This window comes from Sceloporus undulatus, chromosome 5, assembly GCF_019175285.1.
Source record: "Sceloporus undulatus isolate JIND9_A2432 ecotype Alabama chromosome 5, SceUnd_v1.1, whole genome shotgun sequence".
In the NCBI taxonomy this organism is placed as follows: Eukaryota; Metazoa; Chordata; class Lepidosauria; order Squamata; family Phrynosomatidae; genus Sceloporus; species Sceloporus undulatus.
The window spans coordinates 90,921,419-90,940,718 of NC_056526.1; the positions used below are offsets into that span (position 1 = coordinate 90,921,419).

The window sequence follows — 19,300 nt, forward strand, 5'->3', positions numbered from 1 at the left end:
CATATCCACCAGCTATACTTAAACACATAGTTGAACTCACTTTTAGTTTATTACAACTGCTTTTGATATGTTGTTTGTATTTATATTTTGATGGTACTGGCTATATAGATGCACCTATATAACTATAACTCGTTTTGTTTGACTCATAGCTGCCTTGAGGCATTCTTTGTTATTTGTGGTCCTTTCTGTTGTGATTTTTAGTGTTTGGAGACCCTGCCCTTTTACAGGTTTTAACTTTCTTAGAATCTGGGGAAGACTGAGGAGTGCATCCTGGTCAAAGCTATCTTCATGTCATGATAGTTTTCCAAACCTTGCTCTGTTGGACCTCCACTAACAGAAATGTGCTTTTATTGGCATTAGATTCTAAAGCAACTTCTATATGTTGAAATATATGGTGAGGTGGGAGCACATTATTAACATCCATAGTTTTTGGCATTTTTCCCCAAGTCTTATGCTACAAAATTAAAAAGAAACACTGTTCCAATAGCAATGTCATGTTGCCAAAACACATATCAAGAAGACGCGCATCATAGGACACCACTGTGATAAGTGTCTGTTTTTCACTCTCATAGCAACACTTATCTCTTTGACCATATTTAACATTTGTTTTATTTCCTATTTTTGGTTTTAATTTCATCCATCTGAATTCATTCCCTGCCATTTTTAAACACAGTCCACTTTGTTTTGATTCCCTGGGGTTCTTCTGTCACCCCCATTTAAGTACTGGTGGATGATGGTTTCCACATCACTGAAGTGGTGGATTTTAGGCCATACTTCAAGGGTGCTAAACTCTATCTCCCAGACAGAATCAGCACCTTAAATCACTACTCAGACTAGAACTTGGAGCAGATTCACATTCTTCACTGATGTGGAAGCCACAACTATAGTCATGGATTGGGAGGAGGCAAGACCCAAACTGATAGCAAGATAATTGCCAAAGTTTACACTCAACAGTGAGATTTAGTCTTGGTGTAAGAGTTGTTAGTAAAATTGTCCAGACTCAGGAGCACTGTCTGTTCCCTATTCTTTTCCCATTCTTAACAACCAATACAAATAAGCGAGTGATCTAGCCACAATGTTTCCATGACCCACAGATTAGAAATTGGGTTCACTGTACTGTTGCTGCTATTTGCAATAAATTGCCAAATGATACAATTGCACAACAGTTGACAGAGTGCAGAGCTTTGGAGTTTTGTTTTGAGTTGCACAGCAGTTGACAGAAAGCAGAGCTTTGGAGTTTAGTTGTGTTTTGTTTGGATTACAGCCTCTCTGTAATCCTCCAGCAAGCCTTGCCAATGATAGGTGCTGCCCTTCCTATTATACAGTCCATTGTGGCATGAGCAAGACTGTGGTTTCTAGTCCCTTTTTCTATATCTTCTACAACTTCACATCTTACTATCATGTTCTGTGTAGACTGTGCAGAGCTGGCCTTGTTTGGTGTGTCCTAGCCAAGACTTAGAGCATCTTTTATACAAATCATTATATGGGATGTTCATATTAATATTTTCTACTCTTATTAAATTGTGGCTATATTTCGCCATTGATTTTTAAACATATTGTTTCACTCAGCTTTCCACATCTTCTAAACTATAGGGCATAACTTAGCGTGTAGAAGCCTGAGTCAGCAAAACTGCCATGATTTTGATCAATAAATGCTTGACAGTGATATAGGTCCATGATTATCCACCCACTAGTTTACAAGCAATCTGTCATCTTCCCCCATCACTCCACCATGAGAATCAAGGGGACTCCTTCCCTCTCTGCAGTCTGGGTTGTGCTTCTTGATGATGCTAGATTAAGAAGTCGAACCTACACTGCATAGAGGCTTGATTCTTAATGGACAGGACCAATAGTTACTGAGAACAGATCTATTTCCCACTCCAGGGGTGTCAGTGAATATATCTCTTTATTTCTTACTATGCCCATTCGTTCCTATGAAGGAAAGTCGCAGTGCACTTGGAGAAAACATTGTGGGGAACTCCATGCACTACCAACCTTTCTAAGATTAGATGGTACAGCCACTACTTGCAAGGGTTGTCCTAGAGGGCAGGAGAGCCCAATGGCTGGTGGAGGCTTTCTTGTCAATGAAGCAGTAAATAGCTTCATTGACAAGAAAGCTATCCAAGGTTCTGGTTCACTGTCCCACTGACATGGAGGCCTGATTCCCACTACCATTTAAACCGGATCACAATTCGGTTTGAACAGGTTCAAATGACCCTCGTTCCCACTTAAACTGAATTGCTGAAGCGATTCGGTGAGGGGTCCCATGCACTAGACCCATTTAAAACACATCTATTTGATGCTGATATTTTCCATGTCTTTTTTGATAAATCGATTCCGCACCAGTGTGAACCAGAGGTGGAGTGGAATCGATTTAAATTTGCCCTTTGGCCGGCTGGAGTGGGTCCATTTTGAATCGATTCATGCATGAATGTGAACCACAAGTGGATTATTTTAGAGGGGAAAATGCAATTGGAGCAAATGTAGTGGGAACCACACTCCACTGTCAAATCAATCTATCAATTTGGATCACATACCGATTTATCTGTAAGTGGGAATGAGGCTGGAGATCACCAGATGCCAAGAATAGTGTCTCCAGGAGCTATTCAAGGTATTGAAGCTCAGCCTTAAAAAATATTTTCAATGTTCCACTATCATGCCTCTGTAACTACAATATGTGTCCCTTCCAGCCCTACTACACAACATTTTTCTACTGCAGTTCCTCTAAACATGGCCATTTCCTGGCCTGTGAAAACCAGATATTTCCCCACAAATAGACACAAAATAGTGACCTCATCTCCAGAGACCCCCCCCAGAGGATTTTTTTTTTTACTATCCATGCAGCTGCAGGAGAATATCTGAATGCGTCTCTGTTTTTCTCCCCCAAACAGTGATACCTTCATTGTGACAACTTAAAAGTACAAAATACATTATACAAGCTTTTGAAGCCTCACTGGCATCTTCACCAGGCACAGATGTTAAAAATTGTACAGGAGGAGAAAAGTGATGATGTTAGAGCCATAGGCCTACATTTTATCTTAGATGTATCTTCTGTTGTCAGTTAAGATGGTTTAAAGCAGAGGTTCTCAACCTTTGATCCTCCGGCTATTTTGGACTTCAGCACTGAGAAGCATTTGCCAGCATGGCCAATGATGAGGGAATCTGGGAGATGCAGTCAAAAACATCTGGAGGACCAGAGGTTGAGAACCACTGGTCTAGAGGGATATCGGTGCAGCCAGTGTAACGTCAAAAGCCCACATGATGTATTTTGTGCTTTTTAGTTGGACCAATAAAGGCATAATTGTTTTGTGGATTTTTGATTTTGTTATATTTTGCTGCATGGCCAAAACAGCTACCCCTGAATATGTCTCCAGATTCCTCACCACTTTCTGCTAGCCAGGAAGTGGCTACATTGTGGGGTTGAGCGGAGAAAATGTGGTATGGGGGTGTTGGTTATGGCATGGTTGGTACAGACTTCCAACCTCTGCAATGGCCAAAAAAGTTACAATAGCGTAGGTTGGACTCACAGCATCCTAACTCATTAATAGTATGCCAGAAGTTAATGGCAGTGTCTCTGGGAACTATCCAGGGTCCTGAACCCTATCCTCAAAATAGGCCAATCTTTTCCCTCTGAAGGTGTCTCCATGACCTGCCCACCTGAATGTAATATCTGCCTTGAGGGGAAAGGAAGTGACCAGGGCTGTGGTCAGCTTAGCATGACACTAAAAAGGGGAGATTTGGAAATAAAATGGAAACATCTCTGCCTACCCATTGCTCTGCTTTTCAACATGACCCCAGTGATGAATAGAATCAAGGATCGGGTAGAAGAATGACATGGAAGCCACCAGAAAGGGCCAGTCTTATTCCTCAAAACCTGGTTAAATTAAATTTCATTTGCCCCCTTTCTTATTCTGAATTTGAATGCTGTGTTTCATCAGCAAGTTATTAATTCATTGTTAATTGGACAGGTAAATTGGTCCAATGTGATTAGTTCATGATTAGGTCATAGCCCATTTGGGGAATTTCTTCTGCAAAATCTCAGCTGAGAAGAGATGTGTTCAGCTCCTTATTTGGAGACATGTCACTTCAATATACCTAGTGGTCTTCCAGGTTTGTACTGTTGTTCCTTACTGAAGGTAGCCATAAGAATTTGTTCCTGTGCTATATTCTAAGGTAAATTTTAGAAAAATAAAAACCCTATAACCATTGCTATTGAAGAAAACACCACTGACAGTACATATTGAGTGCTGTCATTCTGGTTAATACATCCACCATTATACAGCTGTTGTTCTCTTGGATAATAAGACAAGAGATACTCATCCTTGCTTATTAGTCCTGACACTTATTTATTTTTCCTCTTTCATCTTCTCACCTCTTCACCTACATCTGTCATCACTAGAAGATTATTAAAACCTCTCCCTCTACTGTATGCACTTGTGGAAAACTCACAGAATTTCACCCCATTATTCCATCATTTCCCACTATTAAATATACAGTGGTATTATGGAACTTTGCATGCTTCTCTCTTGATTATCTGAAGAGCAAATGCTTTGTTGTTGTTGTTGTTGTCATTGTTGTTGTATGGCTTCAAGTTATTATGGGAATCCTAAGACAACCCTATCACAGGGTTTTCTGAGGCTGATAATGTGTGACTTGCCCAAGGTCACCCAGTGGGTTTTCATGGCCAAGTCAGGATTTGAACCGTGGTCCCCAGAGTCATAGCCCAATGCTCAAACCACTACACCATGTTGGCTCCTTTAGGTATGTTTAGTTGCACCCAAATGTTTAGGGTGGGAGAGTATCCAGTCCCACTTATCACTTAATTTCCCATTTTATGAGTTTCCATCAGTTTTTCTGTTGTGCTTTCTTCAGGAATTTACCAATGTTCAACACTGAGCATTCCCTTGCAATACTATCAATCCTTGGTGACATGGTTTAATTGTTTTCTCATCTTAATATTTGTATTCAATTTTTAGACTGATGAATTCTAATTCATTTACAATTATACGGGATGATGCCTTTGGTGGTCTTTTCCATCTGGAGTACTTGTAAGTCTACTTTAAACATTTATATGTATATTAAACTAAGGGTTTTGAAATGAAATACCATTCACTGTTGATTTACCAGTACACTGATTTTGTTGCACTGAGTAATCTGTGTTCTTTTCTTTCAATACCAATACATGTTACAACCCATGGTGCCAAGTAAGTGAGTGAAAGACATATTTTCATGTTCCACTACAAGTTGCAATGTAGAAATTAAGACCAAGTGTTATTCTTCAAAAGGCAATTTCTTTGTTCCAGAGACACAAAAAATGTTCATGAAGATTTTCCAGTTTCAAATAGAAAATCAAAGTGCAGTCATGCTCACGTATATGCCTCCTCATGTGACTTGCAAAATGACCTTCAACACGTAATACTGTACCTTATAAGGCTTTGTACAGAACTGGTGGTGCAGTGGTTAAATGCCTGTATTGCAGCCACTCACTCTGAAACCATAAGGTTGCAAGTTCAGTACCAGCCAGGGCTCAAGCTTGACTCAGCCTTGAATCCTTCTGAGGTCACTAAATTGAATACCCAGCTTATCTTAGGCCTGTTACAGACTGCCAAAATAAAGCTGCTTCAGGTCTCTTTGGAGGTATGCTATTTAAATGATGCATCCTAAGAATCCGGAAGCTGCACCAAAGCTGCTCTCCAGTGCTTAGGAATGGAGTGTGGCTTTGGCGTGACCTCCGGACTCTTAGGACCCATGCATCATTTAAATAGCATACCTCCAAAGAGACCCAAAGCAGCTTTATTTTGGCAATCTGTAACAGGCCTTAGAGTTGTAAACCACTTAGAGACTGCTTAGGCGGTATGAAGCAGTATATAAATGAAGCTGCTATTGCTATTGCAGTAGCACCTTACTTGTAAAATGAATTTAATATTTTATCATGATTTAAAATGCTGGTGTACTTCCAGATGAAGCTTTCTAAACCTTCCTGTTCTTTCCCAAGATCTTGCCTAATCTCTTCCTAACTAGGGAAATAAAAGCATGCAGAAGAAAACAAAATACATGCACAATGCCTTTTTTACTGGTAGTGCTAGCAATTCTCATCTGTAAAAGTGATGGGCAGGATTCCAAAGAACCGCCAAATTTGTTCCATACCCCAAGGTTTGAATACACTTTCTCCAACAGTAACTGCCCTGCCACTCCAGCCATTTCTTTTAAAACAAGGGGGTGGGTTCAAAAGCAGATGGTGCTATGGCATGGGGCAGGAGGGTACCTGCTGCTTAAAACCACAAAGAATCTCCTAGGGCATGCTCTTACCTCTGGGCATGGCTGAGTTAGCATTCTGGATCCCAGCCAATGCGCTGATGATTAAGAACAGGCATTAAATTAGTGATCTCATTCCAGCTGTAATGTATTGTGCTTCAACTCAATAGAACGTTTAAATCTTATGAACAGTGTCACTGATCATACTGCAAAGCTCAATTATAGTAAGTTAAATAGAGGGCTCATTCTAGAAAATGAAGAATTTGACCATTTGCATTATCATTCATTCTGAACTCATGCATGAGCTTTTTTGCATTCTGATCAATATCTCTGTCTTCTCTGCAATAGGAGTGATATTAAAAGAATCAAATATGGATTACAGGAATACCTACAGCTGTTAATAATACTGCTCCATAATATAAGAAGAGAAAAAACACATTCTGACTCTTGTGGGTTCCCATCCATTGTTGCCCCTTACCATGTTCACTTGTGTAGCCTTTTAGAACCAAGTGTTTTCTCATATACTCCTAGATGGCTTCTAGATAGTGATGTTTTAATTGCATTTTAGTCCAGTGGCAGCTGGCTCCAGAGTCAGTGTGGTAGTGAATCCACCTTGAGTTTTAGTCTAAACTTTAGAGAAGCTATCAAGGTGATGAACTTTTGAAGGGGATAAAGTTTGGCACCCTGTATAACTCATTTAAAGTTGAGATTAACACCAGAGCTGAGCGACTGTCCAACTGACATTGGAACCTCAAAAAGGCCACTGTTTCTAACCCCAAAATGAAGGTCCTCCATGAACATCACACTGGGCCCATACAGACAGGCCCAAATAAAGCTGCTTCGGGTCAGTTTGGAGATATGCTGTTTAAATGATGCAAGAGTCCTAAGAGGCCTGAAGCTGTACCAAAGCCATGCTCCAGTCCTTAGGACTGGAGCGTGACTTTGGCGTGGCTTTGAGACTCTTAGGACGCATGCATAATTTAAACAGCATATCTCCAAAGTGATCCGAAGCAGCTTTATTTGGGCCTGTCTGTACAGGGCCACTGTTTCATATTTTTAAAGTTCCTTATACAAGCTGAATTATTTTATCATGCCCTTTCTTTTAAAAGCAACTTGGTTTTTAAATCATTTGGAGTGGGGTGTGTGTGTGTTAAGTCCTTTTTTTTATTCTATGAATTCCTGCTTTGAATCTGCTTGACAAAAAAGTGGGGTATAAATATTTTAATTAATTAATTAATTAACACTATTGATTTCAGTAGGAAAGTAAGGTATATGTTTAAATGCTTTCCTCTTAAATCGATATGACATAGCAGTGCTCAGTTTTGTCTGGATTATGGGGTTAATTTACATGTAAGTGTACGATGTGAATTGGTGTGCATTTTCACGCATTTGCACTGAAGGTTGTCTTCACTTTCCTGCACAAATTTGTTCACCCTTCCTCTGCTGAAAATGCACAGCATATGAACGCATGCAAGGCAGGTGGACATCCACACGTGCGATCATGTGCATTTCAACAGATACTCTGAAGCCTTTTCCCGCTGAGTTTAAAGAAATTTTTTTTGGGGGGGGGCAGCATATAGCAGATATAGACTGAGAGACTCTTTAAAAGTTTTAGCCATTACCTCAGCAACATATGCTGTGCGCAAGTGCAGCTGTTAAATCAAAACTGGTGTAAGCAGATTTGCAGCCCACTAAGACCTCGGAGGGTTACACAGGGCTCCTGCATTACTCACACAGGATGACTCTCAGGTGGAAAACTTGCAAGTAGATCAGAAGCTCTTGTCAGTAAAATCACGACAGACTCCTACATTTTTTTTTAAAAAGGGGAATAATGCTGTTAACTTTGCAGCCAGCACCTTTCTTCAATATTTCACTTTTTGTTCTTCTTGGCCTTCCTGCCTTTTCTCTGGTTTTCAAATATGCTCTAAAAATACTGACCCCCTTATTATTCCATATAGATTTATCGAAGGCAACAAAGTAGAAACTATTTCAAGGAACGCCTTTCGTGGGCTCCGAGACCTGACACACCTGTAAGTTTTGTAATACTAATTAAGATTATTTTTATTTTGCATAAGATGATGGTTTGGCTATTTGCAGTTAAAAGCAGGGGTAATTAGAGAAGGGCTATTCAAGCATACAATGAATAGGGGAGAAGGGAGTCTGCCAGCTCTGTCTCCCTGGTTCCATCACCCACCTCCTTGTGGCGGATAAGTGGTGAATGTGGTGAGCCTCTGTTATCTGTAGAGACTCTACATCAGTGGTTCCCAAACACTGCTCTTCCAGATGCTCTGAACTTCAACTCCCAAAACTCTTGACTGTTGGCTAAGCTGTCTGAAGTCTCTGGGAGTTGAAGTCCAAAATTTCTGGAGGACCAGAGTTTGGGAACCACTGGCGTAGAGCTCTGCATGAACGAGAACCTTGCTTTTCTAGGATTCCATGGATAACAGAGATTTTCAGCTTTGCATTCATTTCCTTCATGTGTGGGAAACAGCAAAAGTAACACTAAATGGTGTGGGGCTAGTATCTTCCTTGCTTTACATGTTTACCGTAGACACTCAGGAACAGCTGAAGAGCACTGCTGTACCCCATGATATTCTTACAGTCAAGCTGCTGAAATATGGGCCAGGCAGTGCTACTGTTAGGTGGATTTGTAACTGGTTGAAGAACCAAGGTATACTCATCAGTGTTTCCTCTTCATCCTGGAGAGACGTGACTAGTGGTGTGCCACAGTGCTTAGTCCAAGTTCCACACAAGGTGGAATCCTAGAAAAGCAAGGTTCTGGTTCATGTAGAGACTCTACATACATTGTTGTTCAATGTATTTATTACAGTAATGACTTAGAAGTCAGAATAGAGGGCATGCTTATTAAATTTGCAGAGGACATCACATTAGGAGGGATAACAAATATCCTAGAGGACAGGATCACAATTCAAAATGACCTAAATAGATTGGAGAGCTGGGTAAAAACTAATGGGATGAATTTCAATAAAGATAAATGTAAGCTGTATTACACTTAGGTAGGAAATATGAAATATCCAGATACACAATGGGTGACACCTGGCTTGAAACATGTACAGAGGAGGGTGAAGAAATGGTAAGGGGTCTGGAAACCAAGCCCCATGAGGAACAGCTTAGGAAACTGGGAATGTTTCACTTGGAGAAAGGAAGACTGATGCCATTTAAAAATATTTGAAGGGATGTCATATGGAAAATGGAGCAAGCTTATTTTCAGATGGTTTGGAGATTAGAACATGAACCAATGGATTCAAAGTACAAAAGCTGTTTGACTGTGGAACCCATTCCCTTGGAGCATGGTGGAATCTCCTTCTTTGGAGGTTTTTAAACAGAGACTGGATGGGGTGCTTTCACTGTGTGCATGGCAGGGATTGGACTGGATGGCCCTTTTGGTCTCTTCCATTTCAATGATTCTATTATTATACTTTGCATATTTATACACATTCATTGGGTCAGCCCTACTATGAGGCAGAGTGAAGTAACTGCTTTGGGCAGCAAGTGCTGAGGGTCAAAAAATGGATGCCGCTGTATGTGCTATGGTTACTTAATTATAAATGTTTATTAAATGCCTTTTCAAAAAAAAAAGCCAAGCTTTTTAATTTGAAATATAGCTCTGCCCTGGGGAAATGGTTGTATGGTAATCATATAGAGCCTGTCTGTCGATCAACATTCTGCATAACCAGCATTGGAAGCACTTGTTTTGAGCTTGTACCAAGCTCCAGAGAGATACGTGTGGCCCCAAAGGACTGAATGTATATTCACAATCAGTTCATTGCTTAAGACAGGTAGATCCATTTGTAACCTTTCTATATGAATTTTTCATCCTAAAGAACAGAAACCATGGTCAAAGTCCTTATTAGTCTTCCCTCTGAAGTAGACCCATTGAATCAGTGGGATTTACCTATATGTTGAATCACCATTCAACAATTGAGTAAATTGTACCTGTTTGGGACTACCCAATAGTATTCATGCTAGTGACTATTTTGATGAACTAAGTCAGTTTTGGATTCTTATTAACTTTAAATAGATTTTATTTGTTTCAGCCGTGATCCTATTTTTCATTGTCAACACTGGGAATTTGGCAGCATCCAAAACATTAGCATTAGCTGAGTGCTGCTATATCTAGTTATTATCACCTCTCCAACTATTTTAACATCTAACCTCACTTTTCCAGTTCTTTGGCCAATAACCAGATCAAAGCTCTGCCAAGGGATGTCTTCGGTGATTTAGATTCTTTGATTGAACTGTAAGTAAAACTAAACCAAATCATTTTTGTTGGTTGTAAGCCTGCTCTTTTGTTTTAAAACCCAAATTTGGAATGCAGAATTTTAATTAAGCTGTTATTAAAAATGAATGCATCTGTTAAAATTGGTTTTCTGGCAGGCCTGATTCTGTGCCCCACTTTTAAATAAATTACCCAGTGGAAAGTTTTCCATTATGTTATGGTTTTTTAAAAACTAATTATGCACTCTGTAGTAATGCTGAACATGGAATAATAATACTCATGGGATTGGATCCACACATTGTAGGTTCTTTGGAATCAATGGGATAAATGAATTATGACTAACTCTACTGGTCACAACAATTTCAGTGTGGATCCACTCTATGATAATTAAGCCTTTATTTAAAGTTTGGGTTCAAACTTTATTTTTATGTATGCAAAAAGAATTCGTTCACTCCATGCATCTGAGGAAGTAAATTGAGTCTATGAAAACTTAGGCTACAATAACATTTGATCCCTTCCTTCACACTTCTCTGCCACTGCCTAAGCGAATGAATATTGCTATTACAGAGGCTCTCTCCACTGGTACTCCATCTATTTTTGTTGTGTGCCTTCATTGTCATTTCTGACTTATGGTGACCCTAAGGCAAACTTAACATGGGATTTTCCTGCCACGGTTTATTCAGAGGAGGGTTACCATTGCCTTCCCCTTAGGCTGAAAGCATGTGACTTGTCCAAGATCACCCCATGGGTTTCTATGGCTAAGGATGGATTCGAACCTTGATTTCTAGAGTCATAGGCCAATGCTCAAACCACCACACCATGGTGGCTCTTGCTGGCTCCATCTGCAGTGCCCCGATTCCTAGAGGAGGTCTAAATTCATATTTAGACCTCCCTCATATTTCAGATTATGGGGATATCTGTGTAAGTGAGTTGCTGTTGTCACAGGCACTGAAAGATAAGTAATACATGAAAACCAGTGATAAATGTTTGGGTAGGAATGAAAAAAGAAGAAGAGGGCAAGCAGGAGATATTCTTCCTCCTTTCCACTTCCCTTTCTCATGCTACCCACTCTTATTAGCTACTCTTGTAGACCAGCCATAGCCTCTCTGCTTTAGCATGAGTTAGGTGAGGGAGAACTGGGTTTACATAGTGTTCCTTTTTCACAATCAGTTCTTGTTCCTTAAACTGGTTGTAAAAATCACTCTCTGAATTTTTTATTGTGGCGTGAGGCAATTTGGAACTGCTTGCTTCAGTTCAGCCTTTGCTGCCTGAGAGTGAGCCTGAACACTGCTCTAAGTGTTCAGAGGTGGGGTAATGCACATGGACAGGCCTTGGACTCTGACAGTTTGGGGGAGAAAGGTGATGTTAAAACACACAATTTCCCTGTATATTTAAAATCCTACCCCTTGCCTGTCAGGGCCCATCCCATGCCTTTTCCCTCCACTCTTTTTGTGCATGGAAGAGCCACAGCCTATATACAAATGGGAGGTGGTTATAATTAGGTGGACAATGCACTATAAATCCATTGATTTCACTTGAACTTTGATATAACAGGTGTATAGCAAATGATAAGCCAGATTCTTGTTTCATATATGTATTATGAAACTATCCATATTGCTCTAAATGCTATTCCAAATTTTCCAGCCAAGTCCATTTTAAATTGTTGGGGGAAATCACAATCTGATATAATTTTAAGCTTTGGCAATCAATCAATTAATCAATTAATCAATCAATCAATCTGAGCCAGGTGAGATTTAGAAGATTATCAAACTACTCATAAACCCGATTTTCCTCTTCTGAGTTACATTCGAATTTGGGATGCAGCTAGGTATTATTGCATGGATTTTGCAGCCATGGCTGCCTCCCAACTACATCCAGGCAAAATCCAGCTAAAATCCACCCCCAGCTGGCTGATTTGCAAAGCTGGGAAGCTCCTGAAAGTGAAAAGTAGCTGGCTGAGGGCAGATTTTAGCTGGATTTTTGCCTGGATGCAGTCAAAAAGGCAGCAACAGTGGCAAAATCCATGCATTAATACCTGGTTGCATCCTGAATTCGAATGTAACTCAGAAGAGGTAAATCAGGTTTATTAGTAATGTGGCAATCTCCTTTGACTTCCCACCAGGGGTTCTGGGGTGCCCATGTCTTTTCCTCTGCAGGATGGAACACTTATGAGCTGAAGTATACTAGCAGCTCATGATGATTTAAGTTGGTGTTCTAGCAAACCTGAAAGGGGTGCATCTAAGCAGCAGTGTATGAACTTGCCTGCTGCCTATGGGTGTATCTACACTGTAGAAATATTGCAGTTTGACAGCACTTTGGTGTTGTCTGCATGCGCCAAAAAGTCAGGGTTGCCCCCAGCCTCGTGTCATCTAGATTAGACGATGCAGGCCTATGTTCTGCAGAGAAGGTAGGAGCAGAGTCACTGCCTGCACACAAACTGCGGATGTCTTACCTGGTGAATTTTAGATGGCTTCTTCTGTAATTAACTTCTGCTGATTAATAGATCCTGTTTAAAAAATCTGGCAAGCTTCTTGCCCTGATTGGCAGATATGAATTTCAATCTCGTCTATTTATATCCAGCCTACAGGGTATTTGGTCTGATATTCTGCTTTTATCATGCTGTTGTGATGTTAACTGTCATTGTGCACTAACTGATATATGTGCATTTGAAGTATTTCTCATTTAAAATAAAGAGGAGTACACTAAACCATCACGTTCAGCCGCAATGTGGAATTATGTCAAAGTTTGAATTAAGAGTTTTTCTATCAATAATTTTCTTCATTGAGCTTGTTTTATATTTCCAGGGCCAAGAGGATGTTGAACAGGGTTTCCTTTTACTTCCCTCCACATCCCCTTTTTTAAAAAAAGCAGAAGCATCCTTTCCCAACTTGGTTCCTTCCAGAGTACCATTCCTGTAATCACTAGATAATATTGATATATTTAATCTATTAATTGCCCTCACCATGCAAGAAGAAACATGGGCTTGCTTCATGGGGATGGAAAGCAGTTGGGGTGATGATGGGGTAATTTGAGGTAGAAAAATATCAGAAAGTGAACAAGTTAAATCAGTACCTTATCCCTCTCCCCATCCCATACTCAGTTTTCTTTGCAGCATTCAAGGTTGCTTTTTGAGGGTTTTTAGGAACAGGGAAAAGCAACACAGAGTTGAATGTTAAGCGTAGTGGGATCTTTAGCCATGCCTTAGAAAAGTATAAGCCGTATAGGAATGCAGTGCTGAGTCATAGCCATGTTTCCTGACTCTGCACTGGAACAGCAGAAAGCAGTCAGAAAGTCTTGTTTAAGCACTAATTTGAATGCGCGAAGGAGAGAGCAGATGTACCAAAAGCCACATTCAGCTGGAAACAAGGAGATTTAACTTAGGAAGAGAGACTTTTAAATCTGTGCCTTGTGCTTCAGATTCATGCTGCACAAATACAGTAGCATGGATGCCCCTTTAATCTGCAAAATCTTACAGAATCCTGGGATATGTATCTTTGTGAGGCACTAGAATCTAAATAACTCACCAAGCTACAAATCCCATTTGAAACCATGGTTGCTAAAGTGTATTGAAACAGTTTAACTGTGTAATCTGAAAGAATCAAACTGTATTCATTATGTATTTGCTTAATGTGTGGGTATAACAGAATATCCATTAAAATACTAAGAATAATTTGTTGTTGTTGCTGTGTGCCTCCAAGTCATTTTTGATTTATGGCGACCCTAAAGCAAACCTATCATGGGGGTTTCTTGCCATCCTCAGAAGCTGAGAGAGTGTGATTTTGCCAGTGGGTTTTTATGGCCGAGCCAGGATCTCCAGAGAGAGTAGTGGTCCAATGCTGAAACCACTTCACTATGCTGGCTCTCACGAATATTTCATAACAATGTCTAATAACACCAGAGTTCATCTAAATAACATACTACTAACTCTTTTGTAATTCAGTAGGGATTTGGGTGCTGCTGGTGATTAAACTAAGGCCTGTTACAGACAGCCAAAATAAAGCTGCTTTGGGTCTCTTTGGAGGTACAGTATGCTGTTTAAATGATGCATGGATCCTAATAATCCGGAAGCTGCACCAAAGCTGCACTCCAGTGCTTAGGAATGGAGTGTGGCTTTGGCGCAACCTCCGGACTCTTAGGACCCATGCATCATTTAAATAGCATACCTCCAAAGAGACCTGAAGCAGCTTTATTTTGGCACTCTGTAACAGTCCTAAGATTCTTATAGAATCTTGAGGCTTGTAGTTTGGTGAGGTACTAGAGTTCTCTTTCTGAGAATGCTAAACATCTCATGAATCCCAGAATACAACAGAACAGAACCGTAGTGGTTAAAGTCGAATCAAAGTGCTATAATTGTGTATTGTAAATGGGTGAGATGGCATTTTGAAGTCAGCCCATCTTGAAGTCAAGCTGGAGGACCTGGACCTGTGTGGGAGGGAGTGGCGAGTCCACTTTCACATTTGCAAGCCCTAAATATTTAAAACGTTAGCCCTATCCCAATGCTGAGCTCAGCATTGAGGCTGAGATTGAAAGCCTGGCATGTGCTCTAAGTGAAAATGCTACTGCTAGGATTTACTTATATAATTCCGGCAAATAAGACAGATTTTTGAGGAATAAGTGGAAGTGGAAATGGCCAGACCAAGGGTTTTGCTGGTCAGCTGACAATTCTGCCTTGCCTTAATGTCACAAAGAGTTTCTGGCTTGTATTAGCAGGGCTCATTGGATTCTAAAGAAAATCAGGGCACTTGAAAACATCCAAGAAAAGGAAGGGTAGAAGTATGAGACTAGGCAACTAGGAGCCAAAATGGCCACAGGCCAGGAGAAGAGTACTGGATATACAAAGAAGGAACAGGCCAAAAAAGTGTGTGTGTGGGAGGGGGGGGGGAGAAGACAGACATTTGGGAAGGAGGGAGGAATGGGCAGAGAGAAAAAGCTGTGTTTGGCCAGCAGCAGTAAAGGTGGAAAGCTGCATATTGATTTGAAAGAACCAGCCAAATCTTGGGCTGTAAGATTCTGATAAGATGTATTGAAAAGACATGAAACTGTATAATACAGCACCCAGTGCACAATACTCTATACAGTCATATACTTACTCATTAGCATGTATTAATAATATACTAATCTTTGGCCTGCCAGAAAGCATTCATTGTACAGTCCTACTCCTGTACTAATAATAACTTGTGCAAGTTGTATTTCTGGGCCCCTTTCACTGTACATAGTGAGAGCAGTATGATACCACTTAAATTTGATGAAGCACTATTGCTCTGTGTGAGAGAATTCTAAATATCTTTCCCTAAACTGCAAATTCCAGGATTCTACCAGATGGAACGATGGCAGTTAAAGTGGAATCAGCATGCTACAACTGTGTAGTGTGGAAGGGCACCTGATAATAAAAGCACATATAACCATGGTGCTTGGGCTGCCATTTTTTGGGGTGTGTGTGTGTGCTTAATTTACTGAGGCCTGTTACAGACTGCCAAAATAAAGCTGCTTCAGGTCTCTTTGGAGGTATGCTATTTAAATGATGCATGCATCCTAAGAATCCGGAAGCTGCACCAAAGCTGCACTCCGGTGCTTAGGAATGGAATGTGGCTTTGGCACGACCTCCGGACTCTTAGGACCCATGCATCATTTAAATAGCATACCTCCAAAAGACCCAAAGCAGCTTTATTTTGGCAGTTTGTAACAGGCCTGAGTATTCAAATCACATCCTCTTGCTCTCACAGGATTAGTTCATCATTGGGTGACCCTTGCCTTTCTTTTGACATGCTTCTTGGGTGACCCTTGGCTTTCTTTTGACATGCCTCTTTTTTCATTTGGTTGTTTCACTTGTATCATTGTCCTGATAGCCATGAGAAAAAAAGCAATCTTGACCAGTTGTGTACTAATTTAGCCAAAACATTGTGTCATAGTGTTAAAAACCTGATAGCCAGCATGGTAGATACCACACGAACTGGACAAGATCACAAAATGTAAAGACAGAATACTAAAGTGAGGATAGTCCAAGCCATCGTATTCCACACCACCATGTACGTATGTGAAAGCTGGACAGTGAATAAAGCTGATAAGAAGAAAATAAATTCATTTGAGATGTTGTGCTGGAGAAGAGTGCCGGGGATACCATGGGCAGCCAAAAAGACAAACAATTGGGTTATAGAACAGACCAAGCTAGAACTCTCTTTGAAAGCCATGAGACTAAATTGAGGCTATTGTACTTTGGCCACATCATGAGGAAAAATGAATTGTTAGAAAAGGCAATGGTGCTAGGAAATGTGGAAGGCAATAGAAAGACAGGAAGACCACATGCCAGTTGGTTGGACTTGATTAGGGAAGGCACAGGCCTGGGCCTGCAGAACCTGAGCAAAGAGGTTGAGGAGAGGCGGGCTTGGAGATGTCTCATCCACAAGCTCACAATGAGTCAAAGTTGACTCGAGGGCAATTAAAAATAACCACCAGTTGATAACTTGTGGATTCATACTGCAAGACAAGCCAATGGCTGGCCTGTGGGCTTATTGTGATCCTCGAGGCAGTTTTGTTCAGCCATTCCTGTGGTAAAGAGCTTGAGCAATCTCATTCATAAGTAGAAGTAATATTCTCAAGTTGTAACAGATAAAGGTGGGACTCTCACCCTAGGAGAAAAGTGAGTACATATAAATTCAATCAATCAATCTTACATCTCTCCTTAGATTTTGTCTGTCTGCTGCTGCATTCCTTAATTTGTTGTTGTTGTTGTGTGCCTTCAAATTATTTTCGACTTATGGCGACCCTAAGGTGACCCTATCATGGGGTTTTCTTGGCACGATTTATTCAGAAGAGGATTGCCATTGACTTCCTTTGAGACTGAGAGCATGTGATTTGCCAATGTTCACTCAGTGGGTTTCATGGCTAAGCGGGGAATCAAACCCTCAGCCCTATTGTTCTATGGAACCAACGCTATTAGGGAGCCTGTCCATATTGTGAGAAGACCAATTTGTGGGAGAAGATATACATTTGGCTCCACTATCTAACCCACCCCACAGGGTTGTGGCTAGGATAAAACCATTAAAAAACCTTATAGACTTGAAGGAGAAGAAAGGAAGAGGAAGATTAAAAAAATATCTATCTATCTATCTATCTATCTATCTATCTATCTTTACTAGTTACTTTCAACTACCAGTGTAGTAATCCTCAAAAATGTATGTCTTATTATAGCTAATGGAGAACAGTTTTGGCCAAGAGACTATCCCAAAGGTTTTGATATCTTGGTCCAACAAATTAATAAGGTAGCCTTTTTATTTGTGCACAAGATATGCCCATCGTATGTTTGTGCATTTGTAAGTATTGTTGCAACATACAAGTAGCAGCTGGTGGCTCTCATACTAAAGAGTGGTGAATCCATTCCAAGTCTTAATCCAGGCTTTAAAGGAACTGTCCAAAGTGCTTAAACCTATTTGTAACCTTTGGAGAGATCCTTTATAGCTAGGCAAAATCCAGTATGGATTCACTGCTCCACTGATATGGAAGCCACTCATATAAGCCTCATAAGAAGAAATGGGAACGCTGTCATGTGCCACATCTAGCAAACATCTAGCAACATTTGTAGCCTGCTCACTTTTTGACTGCAAATGTTTTTCAAATTAAATTTGCAAAGAAATTTAACAAATATTGGACTTTTGTCTCAATTGCAACCTTTTGACCCTTGATCTATGTTTTGTGTCTCTTTTGCTCTGTGTTTCTTTTTAGAGATTTAAGGGGAAATAAGTTTGAATGCGACTGCAGAGCCAAATGGTTGTTTTTGTGGTTAAAGATGACAAATTCTACTGTTTCTGAGGTCCTGTGTATTGGTCCAGAAGAATTTCAAGACAAGAAGTTAAATGATGTCTCAAGTTTTGATGATGAATGTACCACTACAGGTACTTTGGAAAGAATATTTTATTGCAAACGCACAATAGTGAAAGTGTAAGCTCAAATACTGGTAGTGGTTGTTGTAACTGATGTCTTCCTCAGAGCTCTTTGTTGTGTTAGAATTGCAGCAATTCCTTCATTTTCAATTTGAAAATCTGATAAAAGCTACAGATGGACTCCCCCTCCAGTAAAATTTACTTAAACACAATTTTCAAAGCAACTAGAAGAAATTCAAAGGAAAAAAGTCATTTTGGCACCCAGTTTATGGAGCCCCTGGAGTGTCTTCATGGACCTCCAGGAATTCCTTGTACCCCAGGTTAAGAGCCCCTGCATTAGAGCATTTTGGTCATGTTTTGGTGATTGAAACTTGGATAATCTTTGCTTAAAGCCTTTTTGGATGCTGCAATTACAGATGCAATAAAGCAAGGTAGTTTGGAGATTTTCCAGCCTCACAGTTGTTACTTGATCGGAACAACAACAGGGAGAAAATAGTCAGTGCTTCAAAATGGATAAAATCAGCAAAATGTGCTCTAGTTTTCAAAATAGCAGCAGGAGAAGGAAAATGCTGAGAAAGCAGAGCAATGCCATTAGTGAGGGAACAATCTTATGGCCTATCTCTAGAATGGAAATGCGATTTTTTCCAGCAGCATGAAGTAGGATACTTTAGAGTCCATGCCGTGAAACAAATTGCTGAGATGCCCTCCAATGCCATTGACTTCTGTCACTTTGGAACAAACTGGAAATATCACTTAATCTTCTCTTTATTAGCTTTTCTTGCCTTCCCTGTTCTTAACACAGCATAGGATAAACTGAAGGTTTGTACATTTATGCTCCTCCAGGAAGTTAGGAGCTTGACAGACGGGCGGCTAAACGCCATCCCTTTTAGCCCTGGATCATTGCCACAGCAACCATATGCCGCGGCAA

General features: G+C 40.3%; 1 protein-coding gene across 1 annotated transcript in view; it reads left to right on the forward strand.

Moving 5' to 3' along the window:
• LGI2 (leucine rich repeat LGI family member 2) overlaps positions 1-19,300 on the forward strand; it is a 31,609-nt gene that overhangs the window by 3,532 nt on the left and 8,777 nt on the right. Inside the window, exons 3-6 of the mRNA XM_042466507.1 lie at positions 4,977-5,048; positions 8,214-8,285; positions 10,445-10,516; positions 18,215-18,384. Coding sequence (XP_042322441.1) covers positions 4,977-5,048; positions 8,214-8,285; positions 10,445-10,516; positions 18,215-18,384 — 386 coding nt within the window. The remainder of the gene's footprint in view (positions 1-4,976; positions 5,049-8,213; positions 8,286-10,444; positions 10,517-18,214; positions 18,385-19,300) is intronic.